This window comes from Rhyacophila brunnea, unplaced genomic scaffold, assembly GCF_057557595.1.
Source record: "Rhyacophila brunnea isolate RB1 unplaced genomic scaffold, BYU_Rbru_1.0 scaffold_11, whole genome shotgun sequence".
Taxonomy (NCBI): Eukaryota; Metazoa; Arthropoda; class Insecta; order Trichoptera; family Rhyacophilidae; genus Rhyacophila; species Rhyacophila brunnea.
The window spans coordinates 23,759,063-23,776,921 of record NW_028232763.1 but is presented as its reverse complement, the minus strand read 5'-3'; the positions used below and the strand labels follow the sequence as shown (position 1 = coordinate 23,776,921).

At 32.0% G+C, this 17,859-nt stretch overlaps 2 protein-coding genes across 3 annotated transcripts in view; one reads left to right on the top strand and one right to left on the bottom strand.

Moving 5' to 3' along the window:
- LOC147078502 (uncharacterized) overlaps positions 1-17,859 on the bottom strand; it is a 34,804-nt gene that overhangs the window by 13,357 nt on the left and 3,588 nt on the right. The window contains exons 5-6 of one of the 2 annotated variants that reach the window (XR_015072175.1): positions 17,655-17,761; positions 16,222-17,352 (exon numbers count right to left, since the gene is read on the bottom strand). Coding sequence is in view for 1 of the 2 variants with exons in the window: in XM_085960174.1 (XP_085816300.1) it covers positions 17,221-17,352; positions 17,655-17,761 (239 nt within the window). In the remaining variant the exon portion in view is untranslated. Of the gene's footprint in view, positions 1-16,217; positions 17,353-17,654; positions 17,762-17,859 lie in introns of those variants that run through there. The other variant, XM_085960174.1, reaches the window with a different exon arrangement.
- LOC147078503 (protein YIPF6) lies at positions 2,658-15,407 on the top strand. Its single transcript, XM_085960172.1, has 6 exons — positions 2,658-2,758; positions 5,030-5,152; positions 5,963-6,041; positions 7,289-7,463; positions 13,734-13,891; positions 14,143-15,407. Exons 1-6 carry the CDS (start codon positions 2,738-2,740, stop codon positions 14,259-14,261), a joined length of 675 nt encoding a protein of 224 aa, XP_085816298.1. The 5' UTR covers positions 2,658-2,737; the 3' UTR covers positions 14,262-15,407.

Genomic DNA, 17,859 nt, shown 5'->3' with positions numbered 1-17,859 from the left:
AACAGTCAAAACTGTCTATCTCGCTCTAAATTTTATCACAGCCGAGAGAGTTGCTGTTAAAATATAGCACTTATTGCAACAATTACAACCAACTTATTGTAATTGTTACAATAAGTGCCTATACTTTGATACAAACCTACCTTAACTTTGATAATATTTATCACTTTATCGGTCGATAGTATAGAATAGACCCAATGAAGCGATTAACACGGCCTATCCAGATCACAGGCACCAGAAACTGAACTTACCACCAGAGGCATGCATACATTATTTACCAAAAGCATGCCCAAAAATATTCGATAAACTACGGTACCTATGATAATAATAGGTTCGTATCTTTCAACGTGAACGAAACAAATCAAACTAAACCATAGACAATATACGTACAAATTGTATGAGTAGAAAGTAGACCGGAAATGGTTTGAAATTTGACGTTTGAATACGAATTTGTATTATTGTAGATGATGATAAGAGGTTAGAATTTCAAAACAAGTTGACGTTTCAATAAATATATTTCTGTTTTAAAGACTATTATGTTATGAATTAATTTTAAGTACTGGCAACACTAATTAGTCGTCAGAAAAGCGTTTCCGTGGACATTTACCAAACTGTCCCAAACCAAACGGTCCCATTTCGTTTGTTTGATTCAGGTTGAATGATACAGACTTAATATCATGTATTTATTGTGCAATTGTGGTAAATTTTACTAAATAACATTTTGTCTTCTATGGCTTCAATATTATATTATATTGCTTGAGACTTACAGCGGGATGTTATTATTCACGTTCTCGTAAATATTCACAATATTACTTAAATGTGTACAGCTTATTGCACGCTACCACTTCACAATACCGCATACTGCGTCACTGGACAAAATTCAATTAGTTAGAATATCATTAGGTACACTTTATAAATTTGCACATTTTACTACACTGATATGCTCCTTTGTCCGATTACCTCGCATAAAATTAGATCAAATGATAATTACTTGTATTAATATAATATGTACTTACCTAGTAATAGATAAATAAATAGATAATATAAACAAAATATTTTTAGAATATATTACATCATTGTCATCATAGAGCTGGAGTGCAAAGTTATGAAGTGGCAAACAAGTATTATGGAAATTTTTCCAATAGTGTCCTGCAATCAAAATTCACCGCACACCATATTTTCCCCACACGTTCACCGTTCTATTATCACTATAATGAATAACCAGGCGTGTAGCGGTCCTAGTGGTTTTCATGGGAAACCAGTTGTAGGTGGCTACGTCGAACTGCAGACCCACCAATAATTATTGTTGCAGTGAATCACATATGTTCGACACAGCAAAATGCTCTATGTGCAAAAGTCTCATACAAAGAAAGATTGAGAAATTTTGTATCATGTCGCTGTTGTTATTAGGTATGTCTGCGCAAGACCTAACAGGTGAAAAAACATTTGCATCAACAGTTTTACTGTAAATTAACCAACAATAAAAACAAAACTGACGAAATATTGGTAATCACAACATAATATTTTTGTGTTTTTTATTGTTGATATTATTTCCATTAAAATTTAAATCAACCACAATATTATTTTTAATCTCATAAATCTAAATCATGAACCAGTGGTTTTAAATATTTATACCCAGCGCTCGAAATGGAAATTTTAGATAGCGATAATTTTCCGAAAATATGAACATTTTTATTAATTTTATGTATATTTTATAAAAATAAGATTGTAAGATTTTTTTTTATATTATGGCCTACCTAGATCAAATTTAATGGTCAACTTAATTTTTCAACGAAACGGAGGGGTAACCCAGCGGATTTCATGAACCGGAATGGAACACCGGTCATTTCGAGGCCTGATTATACCATAGGTAGGTACTATTTAAAAGTTAATCAAAATTAAATTAAATCAACTAAGAAGTATAACTTTACTGACAAGGTACCTAAACAAAATATGCATTTTTATTTTGTGATATATCTTTTCTTTCATTTTAATACACAGAAGTGAAACCAAAAAGTGAAAAGTTGTCAATAAAGCCGCGTTGACACCGTCCAGGTACGGTCCAAGTACACTTGGATCGAGTGCCATCCAAGTGACAGCTTCATACTATTTATTCCTATCCAAGTTAACTTGGATGAGTAGGACGCAGTCCAAGTAGCTTGGATAGGAATAATTAGTATGAAGATGTCTCATACGAGTGCACTTGGATGACACTCGGTCCAAGTGTACTTGGATCGTATTTGAACCGTATCAACTATTTTTTTCAAATATTTTATTAGAAACGTAAAAAATAATTGATAAAATGTATTGATTTTCAATAGAATTATCAATATTTTTATTTTAATTATCTAAAAAAAATGTAAAACTCTAAGAGATTGGTCGACTCTTACATGATTTTATTAAAATAAAATTTAAAAAAAAACACTTATTAACAAAGAGATTGGAAGGTGCCAGTCTTCAATCTCTTTGCTTATTATTCATTCCACCACCTGCTATAAAGAAGTCGCACTTCTACCCTGCACCAAAACCCTGAAGATCTGGTTTTTGCAAAGAGGTTATACATAGACATGGGAGGAATAATTTCATTTTATTATTACGAGTTGTATTTTATAGACTGGCAAACTTACTATCGTGGACATAATTATTTTATGCACTGGCAATATCGAATACTCAGTTTTACTGTCAGTCTGACGTTTGATATTTAAGGAATTCTTTTCGATAAATTATTAAAAACATTACCATGAAAGAAGCCAGATTAGAAGTAAGTATGGCATTTAAAATAGTTTTAATTGAAAATAGAAACTTTCATTATACCAGAATTATACGCAGATATATTGTTATTTATAATAAATGTGACAATACGTACAATAGTCGACGTGTTTATGTTTCTCAATTTACATTTCAACCATATCAACATTACTCTTAAGATTTACGTATATTTTGTTTTTAATAATATTTTATTTTAACCTTATGCCAATGAAATTAATGTTTATGACATTTCAATTGCGCTACTCCTAACAAAAGTAAACTAACTCTTTGAGGGCTTGGCCTTGCCTTGCCTTTGACATGAACATTTAAAAATGCCGCTTTACAAGAAATTATACATTGAAATTGGCTGCAGAAATACCTTATTTAGTATTTTCTTGAATCGCCAATTCTTTCTGGAACTGGTACGGTTCTGAAATGTAGCATCTTATCTTGAATAATTAGTCTTGCTCGGAATACAAAAGGATAATAATAAAACTGCATACCAATATGTTTGTATTTCTCATTTTAACATTTAACTGTTAGATGGCGAAATCAACAAAAACCTTTCATAATTTATAGGAAATGAATCCTTTTATTAATTTAAAGTCATTTTTAAGATCCAGTAAATACATTTTGATAGGAAGTTCTCCACATTATTGTATTTACATTTACACTCATCCCTCAATTTAGACAATAGGTACGTTTCATGAAAAACTGCATAAACGTAAACCGTTTAAAGAAGACATGGAGACCATCCAAAGTGAGGGGATAAACATTCCCGGTTTCAGAGCGATCGCACCGACCCCAATCAGAGAAACAGTTGCTCAAATTCTTTGCAGTCAATAATACTCGTAGTCTAAATTACCAACATTAACTTGGAACGAATGAAATAAACTCAATAGAGTGAGCTGATAATTAAAAATAACTACCTTGATTAAAAAACAGGTGTTTTGCAAAACCACATAAATCAAGGAACGGGTATACATATTATATTATAGTCAAACACTTTTATAAATAATATTTACTCTCTAATAAAAAGAAACGCTCACGATGGCCGCGCTGCCTGTAATGTTGTGGGTCCCAGGTTCGAGTTCTGGGTCTGGCAAATAGACATTGTTTTTCATGAGTCAGAGTATGGACCTAATAGGTTGAGCAAGTGGCTTACATCCATTTCTCATAAAAACAGAAATTTGTGATCGTTATGTTATTGGGATCGGACATGGTTGGTAAGTAATAAAAGAAAATAGATGGAGGTATCTAACATACTTTTTACGGGGATTGGTTGTTAGCTATAAGTTCAAGCGATGAGGTCAATGAGCTAGATAAAAACGCATAACACATTAATCGCCAACTAGTTTTACATAAAATAGTTTGATTATTTGTTTCTAAGGTATTATTTGATAGGTTATGAAAGAATATAATGTTTTTTTTCATTTTGATGATTTTTTTTACTTAAATATTGGTTTTTATGATGTGCCGGCCACATGTGTCCGTCGTGGCGCCAACAAGTTAATTTATTATATTGCGCCAGGCCGGCCATTTCGCCGGTCACCTGTCCATATGTGTTGACGAGAGCATGGTGCCATTTCGAGGTTGAATTATATTTAGATTTAAATAGTATAATAAACAGAAAAGGCACAAATACGGAATAAAAGTTTTCAAATTGGGTAGTATAATACCTGGATACACATAAACTGGAAATATATGTATACATACATTATAATCATTTTTGTAATTCTATTTTTATATTATTTACATAATTTTTATAACTTACATTTTTATAATCTATTTAATTTTTATTTTTATATCAATAAAAACACATTTACAATTTAAAAGGAAAACTTTTTTTTTCATTATGTACATTCTTTATATTAGTGAGCCTATATTTTGTGACTGGGAAGAAATATTTTCAGGCCAAGTGGTAGTAATATACAGAAGAGCCATGCCGGTCACCGCGTATCGAAAAATTCACTGCACGCGTGCCCGCCGGCGCTGTAGAACAACTCTAAGTTAGGTCTTCTTTGCCGGTTACCGGTGACCCCCATGGCCCCCTTAAAGTAATCCAATGCCGGTCACCGGTGACCCCCATGGCGATCAACGTGTTAAAACAACATATTATTATGAATTTAACAAAGTGTGAGATTCAAGCCTGTAAAACCTGGAACAGAAAGCAAGCGTTCCTATCTTGCTCAAAGCGAACACGGTCAAAGCAGAAATAAGTCAAATAATTGAAATACAACCATTGCAGGATTCTAAATTTTATTTATTAAATTATTTATTACAGATGTTCGATTCTTTCACCGAGAGTGTTGAAGGTGATATGGTTGTCCCAGGATCCCAATCTGTAATGGGGCCTGATGGAAAATTAGAATTCAATACCCTGGACGAACCTATCAAAGATACAGTGGTAAGTTTTTAACCTATATTCAATTCCTCATTTGCTTAAAAAAATGACAAATTAACATGTTCGCTTCTAAGTAGAGCATACGGACCTCTACAGACTGAGATTTAGATTAATAGACATTCTTTATGAGGAATATTTGTAATGCTTTCGCCCGACCCGTTAGGTCATCTCACCCTGGAGAAAACAACATGTGAATTTTTAAATTTGAACCCACGGTTCACAGCTTACGATTCAAATGGACACCCTAACCTTACTCCATCGTGGATGTTTGTAGCCACTGTTTAAAAATAAAATGAATTTTTGAAAAATAGGACCACCATTGATTGTATTATCTGAAATATAGGCTCATTCTCTTTGAGATTTAGATTAATAGACATTCTTTATGAGGAATATTTGTAATGCTTTCGCCCAAGCCGTTAGGTCATCTCACCCTGGAGAAAATAACATGTGAATTTTGAAATTTGAACCCACGATTCACAGCTTACGATTCAAATGGACACCCTAACCTTACTCGATCGTGGATGTTTGTAGCCGCTGTTTAAAAATGAATTTTTAAAAAATAGGACCACCATTGATTGTATTGACCAATCATAAGTAACTAGCTTATCTGAAATATAGGCTCATTCTCTTATAGTGTGAAGCACTAGTTACATCTTTGCAACAATGTCATTAGAATAGGTTCATCCACAGTACCTAAAAGGAGAAAGGGATTTATTTATTGCTTAATATCGTTACTTAACTCATTATATTCTATATAAAATTGTAATTCATATATTATCGTTCTATATTAATGTAGGCACATTATTTTCCCAGATAAGAGATTTGCGAGCCGTAGGAGTGAAATTTTTACATGTTCTCTATCCAAAAGAAAAAGCGAGCCTCCTTAAAGAATGTAAGTACTTACCTGACCGAAATTTTATTAACTACCCTAAATATTTATTATTTTATCAATACAATATCTAAATTGTGATTCCGTTGGCAAAATTATCAGAAGCACTGACCATTGAAGGTACTGGTATTAATAATTACTATTTTACCTACGTGATCTCAGCCATGACCTACTCTGGTTCAGAACTGTTTCCTCGTGTCAAGCTTATCAGGCACCATTAGCGAGGTGTGCAAAACTATTCAATATGCTCCCCAAAGACATACACATTTTCAGTGATGTGCTGTGTATTTGGTTTTTGATATTGTATTTTTATTTAACCTTTTTGATTAGAATCAGCTTAAAGTAAAATATAAAATTTTAATATAGTAAGTCGTCGACTTCTGTGATTAATTCATTCCAAAGATTTTCGTGTAAATCAAAAAATCACTTAAGTCAAATAAAATTTAAAGTATGCATTTTTTTAAATAATATGTGTTAGTTTCAAAAGATAGGTGAAAATAAAACGGACCTACTATTTAAGAAAACAATCCTATCCTCATTTTTTATGATTTCTGCTAGACTTGATAAAATTCATAGCTCCCTCTGTATCTGCACTGCCAGCCTCACCTGTTACTTTGATGATAACGGCAAATAATTTTCAACAATAGGTGGGACGTAATTCCGCACGCGTTGCCAATCGGAGAGCGATATTCGACCTGTGAGCACGTCAATTTGTTTTGTGATGGTGTCGGAGGAATATATTCTTAAATCGTGTAAAGATGACTAAAAAATGTTACGTATTTACTCAAAAAACAAAACATATGAATGAAACAATGAATATATTATTATTATTACTTAAATAACAATAAACATAACATTAAATGGACGCATGTTGACTTTTTATGACAAATTATGTTTTTTTCGTCACGCGTCGTTTGCACAATCTGCGCGTCGCGTAGTCACAATCTTTTTAGACCATGCCTCAGCTGAAGTATAGTCTTATGGCTTTCTCCTGTATTAGCATAAGGCTTATTGGAATTTGTTGCTGTATACCTTCTATCCATATTACGAATAATTTTTCCATTTCTTGCTACTGATTTTTTTTACATAATCCATGATTCGAACTTAATCGAGTATAACTGTTCTAATCGTAGAATGACACAAAAATTGCGTAAGTACGAATTCACGTAAGTCGAATTTGCGTAAGTCGACGACTTACTATATTACAATACTTGGGACAAATTTTTATGTTTGTCTAATTTTCATTATAGGGGATCTATGGGGGCCTCTTTTACTCTGCACGTTGATGGCTACTGTGCTACAAGGCACCACTGACAAAGCTGATAACTCTAATGACGGAGGCCCTGAGTTCGCTGAAGTATTTGTAATTGTTTGGATTGGATCTATGATTGTAACTCTCAACTCAAAACTTCTCGGTGGAAATATGTAAGTTGATAAATCTGCACAACTAATAAATTAATTCTCATACCCATTGTTACCATTGTAATATTCTGATATATTATTACGATACAAATAATTGTTTGACCTAATCAGACCAAGTTTTATTTTATTTATTTCAAAACTCCCGCGTTTTCGGGATAAAATTCAAAAAAATACCAACAGATGTGTTAGTAGTTGCCTGAGCGAGGGGATTAGCCACGAAACTCTCTACCTAGAAGAGATGTTTTTAGGAGACAGTTGAAATTAGAGTGTCGATTTATACGCCGGTATTATTATTATCCCATAACACACATTCAAACAAATGTAATCAAATATTTTTTACCACCAGGCAGCGAAATTCCACCGCCCATTCCATAATGTTGTATTATGTAACTGTATTTAACCCTCCTCCCGCTAACGGCATCTAGAAATGCCCATGATAGTTAAACCGTTCACCGCTAAGGGCATCCAGAAGTGCCCATAAGTTTCTACCTCCGTATTTTCGTAATTCGGCGAGTAATACAGTCGAAATTTGTTTGAAAAACTAGCTGGGTTATTCCTTTACTGACATCTGTGACTTTTTTTCAATAAGACTTTTTAGATAATTCGAAATTAAGCAAAGACACATACCCTGTCGATATTGGAGTAAAACAGATTTCCAATGATTGGTTTCAAAATTTACCGCTAGTTGCTTTGCGCAATTTGCGCCGGCGCGAATTGATGTTAATGATCTCATACATGAAATCGGCTAGTGCGGTGATAATTTTCAACAGTCGATTGCTTTCGTGTTGTGATTGATACATTTCAAAGTTTTTTACGGTTTTCTATAAAATTATTATTGATGCGCCATTCTGTTAATAATTAATTATGTGCGTTAATTCTTTAAATGAAAAGTGATTTTATGAATTAAATCAGTGGTTGTAAAGTGAAAACGAAATTATTAACACATAAATAATTTAAAATTCCTATAATAAATCTTTTGTACTGTATGGAAATACATACGAAAAATTGAGAATAAGTAAATAATAATCTGTAAAATATTTAAATTTAAATTAAAAAATGTAGAATAGATTTTCAAAATTCACGGCCACTCATTTTTATTTCAAGGAAAGTGATGATTAAAATTCTTCTCATTTTAGTCGAATAAAGAACTAAGATTAAAATTTAATATTATTGTGTAGTGAATTAAAACTTTAAATTTCCTCAAAACTGTTAAGTTATAATAGCATATTTAGTGTTTAAGGGGGGACATGCTCGTCGAAGGTCAAAATTGAGTTTTTATTGTATATTCAAACCATGATCCTGGACACTCCTTAAACGTTGTAGATGATCTATTTATATAATTTTGAAGCCTTATTATCCTTTATAGTTATTTTAAACATTTGATGACTGTATGAAGTATTTTTGTTACATAAAATAGTATTCTTTTAAACCTCTCGCTCTAATGTTTTAGAATATAGTCATATTTCGGTACAGAACTGTGCAGTGGTGTTAAGATTTTTTACATTTATTAATTTTTAAACGCATTTATAAAACCATTAGTATAATTTATTACGAGATAATTTTTGTAAATTATTCACGATAAAAAAATATTTTGATAATCTCTGTGATCCCAAATTTGACAAGAATTAGGCATTTTATTATTCAAAAAATCGGCAAGATTAACACATTTGAAGATGAATCTAAAGATACTTATTATAAGCTATATCTTTGACCATTCAAGTGTGATAAAAATCTTATGAATAATGATTGCTTTATAATAATTATTGACCTAAGAATAAGGTAGTGTTTTTTTGAAATACGCCATTTCTTTTGTCATTCCCTAGTGGTTAAGCTACAACATACGGCCGTAGCCATAAAATGACAAACTATAATTAAAGTAGGGAGTAAAATTATGTTAACGCGCGTGTTTGAACATGTACCTAACCGAATTTTTTTTTATTTTTTTTTAAACGGTACATGTTCAAACACGCGCGTCAATATCATTTTACTCCCTACTTCAATTATAGTTTGTCAATTTATGACTACGGCCGTATGTTGTAGCTTAACCACTAGGGAATGACAAAAGAAATGGCTTATTTCAAAAAAACACTACCTTATTCTTAGGTCAATAATTATTATAAAGCAATCATTATTCATAAGATGTTTATCACACTTGAATGGTCAAAGACATAGCTTATAATAAATATCTTTAGAATTGTCTTGAAATGTGTTAATCTTGCCGATTTTTTGAATAATAAAATGCCTAATTCTTGTCAAATTTGGGATCACAGAGATTATCAATATAATTTTTTATCGTGAATAATTTACAAAAATTATCTCGTAATAAATTATGCTAATGGTTTTATAAATGCGTTTAAAAATTAATAAATGTAAAAAATCTTAACACCACTGCACAGTTATGTACCGAAATATGACTATATTCTAAAACATTAGAGCGAGACGTTTAAAAGAATACTATTTTATGTAACAAAAATACTTCATGCAGTCATCAAATGTTTAAAATAACTATAAAGGATAATAAGGCTTCAAAATTATATAAATAGATCATCTACAACGTTTAAGGAGTGTCCAGGATCATGGTTTGAATATACAATAAAAACTCAATTTTGACCTTCGACGAGCATGTCCCCCCTTAAATAAAAATGTCTATCCCTGATGTTGAATGTTTGGATTCGGACTATGAGATGGAAAGTGATAATGAAGAAGCTGCGCTAGTAGAACATCCCGACGATGTTGACGAGCCTTCCAATATAGGCAGTGATGAAGGAGTGGCTGAACCGTCTACCAGTGCAGCACCAGACAGTTTACTCCAATCGTGGACTGCGGGTCCCTTCGTGCCGATCACATACGATTTTGATAGTTTCAACTCAGGCGTTAACCCTAGTGTACAGCTCAATGAAAATTCCACAGAAATGGAATTTTTTCGTCATTTTCTTAACAAAACAATAATGAATACCATAGTTAACCATACAAATAATTACCACAACCATATGCTCAACACACAAGCCCACACTCCGAATGCAAGGATCCATGCCTGGTATGATACATGCCCAGAAGAGATGTATGTTTTTTATGCTGTATCAATGTTGATGACAAGAAATCGCCATCTCACAATTGAAGAACATTGGAGTGCTGATCCATTATTAAATTCTAAAATATTTGGCCAAACTATGATAAGAGATCGGTATGAGTTGATTCTACAAATGCTACATTACTCTGATACCCAAATCCCTACTGGAGATCGTCTTTATAAAGTGCGCTCACTTCTTGACCACTGCAGAAAAATATTCAAAGAAACAATGCTACCAAACGAAAATCTCTGCATCGACGAAAGTATCATTGTTTTTAAAGGGAGATTAATATTCAAACAATTTATACCGTCAAAAAGACATAGGTTTGGAATCAAATTATTTGTGATTTGTGATGTGGAAACCGGTTATATTTTAGACTTTATTATTTATTGTGGTGTAGAAACGGAAATAAGTGATAGTGAACTTTTGGGAATATCTGGGGCTGTTGTCACCACTTTGATGAAGGATTATTTTGGTAAAGGGCATAAACTATTTTGTGATAATTGGTACAGCAGCCCAGAATTATTTCAGTTTCTACATAAAAAAAAGACAAATGCTTGCGGCACGGTACGTAAAACACGAAAGTCAATGCCAAAATTTGATAAACTGAAGAAAGGACAAGTAAAATCTCTTAACCGTGGCCCATTGCTCGTGTTAAAATGGCATGATAGGCGGGAAGTGCATATGATCAGTACCATGCACGATGACTCCATGGTACCGACAGATAAAATTAATAGGGCCACAGGACAACCCATTATAAAACCACAATGCGTTGTGGATTATAATAAAAATATGGGCACGGTAGACAAAGCTGACATGATGTTGAGCAGCCTCTCGTGTATGCGAAAGAGTCTTAAGTGGTATAAAAAGGTTGGATTCCACATCATAGATTTATTTTTATTAAATAGTAGCATACTTTACAAAGTTATCACCGGTAAAAAAATTAGTTTAGCTGAATTTCAATTAAACGTAATCCGGCAATTAATCGAAACATATGGCAGTGCCTCAAGACCATCGACATCACAAACTACTCGTGTAGTTAATAACCCAAAAAGAATTTTAAAAACAGAACTCCTAAGACATTTACCCCGTAAAATTCCTACAACAGTAAATAAAACAAAACCATATCGAAGATGTCGTGTGTGTATTGCTTCAACTACTAAAGATAAAAAAAGAAAAATGACGAACATTATGTGTGAAGCATGTGATGTCGCTTTATGCTCTGTGCCCTGTTTTTATGACTACCATGACAAAATCAATTTTTGAAATATAGTTAAGCCATAAACATTAATTAGGTGTGACTGAAATATGAGACCAAGTTGTAAGGAAATAATATAACAATAACGATTGTGTGCGTTCTGTGTTGGTGTTAAAAAACGTGTGAACATTAATCATCGGCGCAAGTGTCTACCACTTATCCGGTATCATAGAGGCCACTTCACTCTGCGGTATGTACTCCAAGCGTGCTTTATTATGTATGACAGAATTTCTTAAAGCTCTGTTGCTTAATTTACGATCTTTTTGTTTATTTTCACATGCTGTAAAATTAAAAGGAATGTTTTATTATAGCTAGAGCCACTCAGTGGATTTTTAGGTACATTTTTAATGACGTTTCGGTATGATTTATGAATCGTAAAAATCGCAGCGCGCCCGAACAAGTACATGAGCGAAATTATGTCGCGATAAAAAGGTTAAGATTGTACACCCAATGTTTGTTTAAAATAATAATAAAAAAATGTGACCAGGTGGTAAACAAGATATCAAACCCCCTTTAAGAAATCTAACCTAAAGACATTAGTTTACACCTAGTTGTGTACGTAAAGCCATGTATTCACTAGGGACAACTGGAGCAACATGTCGCGGGACATGACGCTCAACATCTATGTCGATGTTTCGGGAACAATGTCGCGGAACATTTTGCTTGTACACACCAAAAAGAAGAGTGGATATTCGATTGACTCATGTTGCGTGACACGTTGCACACCCATCTACACTCACCAACGAAGCGATAACATCCAACATATCCCACGTCACGTAGAAATGCCACACTATGTTGCGTGCAACGTTGGGGGACAGCGTGCAACATTGCAGCGTCATATAGACTATGTGTTGCGCGTCATGTTGAGGGACATTTTGTCCCCAAGTGAATATGAGGCTTTATTTATTTGTTGAATGCATTCAAACTAGTTTAAACTATTTTATAGTCATTTTACATGCTTGAACTGTCATATTTATTATAGTCATAATCAATCCTCGAAAAATCACTGCAAAATAGGCATAAGGCTATTGGTTTCAATTACAGTTCCCTATAATCCGCCATTTTGAATTAACTGTAAAAAAAACCATCAAACAAATTTTCTTTTTACAAACATATAAAAGTGATTAGTGAATAACAACATCATTAAAAGTAATAAAAAATCATGTTAAAATTAATTGGTTCTGAAATATAAAAAATGTGCAACTTTTGAGTATAACCTAAATTGCAATCAACCTCCTGTTTAATACTATTTTACTAACAAACGGGACTGGATTTGACATATTATGAATATACATCGAAAAGTTTTTAGAGAATCAAGGAAGATATCAAAAAAAATTGAAATAGAGGTAACCGATTTTGAAACCAATCACCTCACATGCCAGCTTGAATTTGCACTTGTCAGAGCCATGATGGGCAGAAAGGGAAAGACCTGTCTGCCTCTGGCAAATTCACCAAAGACCCAAAAAATTCAAACACATTACATTTTAATCTCCAGTAATATAAACGAGGGTATAATAAACACCATTGTACATCAAAGACGTCAATCACTCGTTCGTGGAAACGCAGCATGCCAAATATAATATCATATAATAATTCACTTAACAAGGGACTTTGTTACTCACCAGTGAAAACTGTGAGTGGAATTTTCAAGGGTTGTAATTAACTACTGATCTTTATAGTATAACTTTCAAACTTTTCATTAAAGCCTTTACTCATTATCTTGCGTTATTTAAATTGGATAATCTGTTTAAACTAGCGAATTCCAAATTCCAAGCTAATAGTTTAACCTTTAATTCGTTTTCATACATTTGAAATGGTGTCTGCCAAGATTTTTTTTGAAATACGAGGCTTAGTAAAATAATGTTTAGAAACCACTGGTTTAATTTAAACAATGGTAAAACTCTTAATCTGTATTAACTTTAATGTATTTCGTAATGTTTTCAGATCATTTTTCCAGTCTGTTTGCGTTTTGGGATACTGCTTATTGCCAACGGCAGTGGCTTTGTTGATTTGCAGAATAATTCTTCTCGCAGACCAGACAAAATTCCTATTCTTTCTTCGATTAGTCATCACCATTCTCGGTTTTTGTTGGGCAACTTTTGGTATGTACATATTGACATTCTTATAAGTATTTGCTTTTTTATAAATATCTATAAAAATAATATTCTGAGATTTTATTACAAAACTGATTAGTACCTATAGTCTCAATTATCCAACCTAAACGGGATTGCGGGAGGGTCATACAATCGAGAATAATCCAGAACTGCTGGAAGCATGATATTAATTAGTGTTGCAGAACAAAATGAAATATAGGATTTACATTATTAACTTGTGCATTTTTTTGGTTTTCCAGCTTCCACAGCATTTCTCGGAGACAGCCAACCGCCCGGCAGAAAAGCCCTGGCGATGTATCCAATATTTCTTTTCTATTTCATTATATCCTGGCTGGTGATATCTCATACTAGTTCTTAGTTTATTTCAATTGTAATATTGCCAGTCGCATTTATTCATACATATAAAAACGTTTAATGTTTCGAAAATATTTTAAGGACAATTAAATATTCTTGATTAAATTAGTCACATTACTATTAATAATGTCCAATATGAGGCATACTAACCGTCCGATTTCCAAATCTTCGTACTTTCCTATGTCTTTCTTTTACTGCAATAATTATTGTAATCCAATTACTTACATGCTTTGCAGTAGTTACCTTCAATTAACTCTACAATCCTTTGACGATCTTGGCTCCCTGACGAAAAGATTTCTTAACAGAAGTTATAATTGTTACGCATACCCCAATATTTATATTTGAGTTATCACAATATATTGGGAGGTCGTATTTGAACTCTGATGAAATACTTTACGAATATTTTTTTCTAACTCATGTCCTTTGTAGATATTTTTTTATTGCTCTGTAATAAACATGTTAAACTATTCATCTGTATACTATGCATCATTCTTTTCCAAGGCTTACCAGAACAGAAAACATTGTCATATATATACAAAGAAATTAGTTGAAAATTTAAAAATCTCATGGTCAGTAATGGCATTTTAGATAATATTGTAAAATCATTATGTCAATTATGTTTCCAAATTTAGCTTCATTGTAGTTATTTCACTTCATCACTTCTGTATTAAAAGTTATGTGAATCTTTTTTATGTAATACTTATGTACCTATGTATTTTTTGTAAATATAATTACGTTTTTATGACTTTGATATAATATTATGTATGTAAATGTTATTATTTATCATAATGAATAATTATTGTTCTAGTAATAAAATTATTAAATCTACAAATTAAAAATTAAACACGTATTATGAAAGAATTGTGAGTGTTGCAATAGAGATGAAATTTCTTTTTCTTCTCTGTATCAGGGTATGTAATCGTATGGTCTCTTTTACTTTTGGATATAATTGAAAATCTGTTATTTGGTATTATAATTATTTTTAAATGTTAAAACGATAATTAAATATTTTTTTATACATTCCAATGTGAAAAATAAACGCACAGATGGTAGACATACCCAATTAACATTCTAATTCTTGTTCACTTTTATCGAGTGGATTTCATTATCTGTCGTGTACTTGAAATTCAATGTTAATAACTGCTCTTATCTAAGTATTTTAATAAATATTATTTAAATAATTATCTCTAATGTTTTTTTAATATTCTTAATTAGATTTAATAAAAAAATATATACACTAAAAATAAGTCTTCAGGAGATGTTATATTGATGTCATTTTACACGAAAACTGTGTATTGTGTGTGGTATGCATAACTGGGGCATTTAGTCAGTATCCCTTGTGCAAGAACGGACAATTTCCAACCACTGTGCATAATATTGAAATTTCCAGCACATATAACTTTCTTGAGGGAGTACCTTCCATCCACTGAAAGTGGTAGCATGGATTGAAGTCAATGAATGGCTCTGTAAACTGTAGACTATTTACTATATTTCCATCTCTCATTTACACCTCACCATCATTATGCATATGTTGATATACCATTGTAGTGCAATACATAAAGCACTGGCTTCTCCTCCGGGTTCAATTCTTAGTAAAGTCACAACCTATGTAATTTTCTCAAAGCCTAAATTTTTTGGTTGGTTGTTTCACTACTACCACTAAATCACTCTACTAAACTACTGTCATTGGGCAGCTTGGTCTCTCATAGTGTAAAAAAAAGTGCGTGAATGAACAGGAGAGCTGAATTCTTTAAAAGCCTCTTAGACACATGAAATACAATTGATAAACTATTTCACGATTGTTAAATAATTATAAAGCTTATTTTAGAAATACATTATTTCTTAATTTATTTCCTAGCACTACAACCCTATGTGGGTCTTGGCCCCCTACAGCATCTGCCTCCATCTAGGTCTGTCAAAAGCCGCTTCCCTCCAGCTTAGTACGCCCAAAGTCTATAAATCATTCATAAAGGTCGGGAAGATTACGCATATGCAAAAAATATTCCGTGTATGTTAATTTGGCAGATTAATAAAATTGGAGTATTTAATTGATTTGTTAATTGGCATAAACACGTCACATGTGAATACAGTCGCATGATTTAGATTTAGCCACATTAATTATAACATTTATTTACAAAAATTATAACTAGAAACTGAATCTTATCAAAAAAAAATACACGAAAAGCTAAACTAACCGAAGGTTATGTTAAATCCTTTATCTTTACCAAAGAATTATCGCAGTTGATAAATTTAATTGCAAGATATTATATAAACTTTATACATAACATCACTTAAATAAAAGTATTTGCAATCTGAAAATATTATTGATGATGCAATGATATTTGAAATTGCAAATATATACTCAATTATATTTTTTTTAACTAAGTAGGTATATGTTTTTATCGTTCATTTATTTTAAAAATAATTTATGGGCATTTACAAAATTATGAACATTTTCAGCAGAGTCAAAAAATGAACTTAATCATTTGTTATATAATAATATCAAGTTAAAAAAATATTTTTTAATTGCATCGAATTTATATTTTTCTATCAATCGTCATTTTATTTTAACTGGGTGTTTAAAATGGTAACACAAAAAAAATATGGAAAGTTATGCTAACTTTGCCTTTAATATTTATGTGATTTCTGGCCGGGCCTTTAACACAATATAATTTTTAAATATTGTTATTTTTAATAACAACTTCCAAATTATTTTCCATTCAAATTTGCCTGAAGGCATTGAAATTTTTTTACTAATTCTTCCCGATTTAAAAATATTACATAATACCCAACATTATCTTTATTCACAAAAAAATGTGCTAAAATTATTATTTACATTTAAAATAAATCAAACAGAACCATTCAACCTCTAACACAATCCTTTCGTCAGTTTGCTTATAAATAAAATTAATTCTATTATCAAGAGGTATGTACATTACTATAAATAAGAAGGTTTAATTAGTTCAACAATACGTTTTAACCACCCATCGGAGAACAGATTTAACGTCCTGCATTGATGTCAGTCTTAAACCAGCGGATGTCTTGATATCTTTCGATGACGACACTCTGAACGTTGCAGCTTTACCCTGGAACATCTGTAGAAAATATTCAAATTAGACAATTGTCATAAACTGCAATAGTTCTAGTATGTACTCGCATACCTGTCTGTCTATTCTCAAACTTAGTTACTTGAAAAGACACCTTTCACATTAAATAACATAGAAAAATTTCAGTTAACCTAATAGCAATTTATTTATTCTATTTAAACTTTAAAATCTAAACATCCCCATACAAGACCTAAACCACATCCCCACACTAGGCATAAAACATATCCCCACACTAGACATTACTGTCTATTACCTACCCATATTGTAATTTATTTATTGGTTTATAATACCTTCATCAATTTTTCATCAGAGTTGTCATCACCAGCGAATATAACCTTCACTTTCTTGTTCCAGTCATTACCATATTTTGTTTTCAAAAGATACTCTGCTGCATAACCTAGAAATCAAAAAAATATATTAAGTACATTATTATATCACCGAATGGGTTAGTACTTAGTACATACACGTTTTGTACATTTTAACAAAATTAAATCT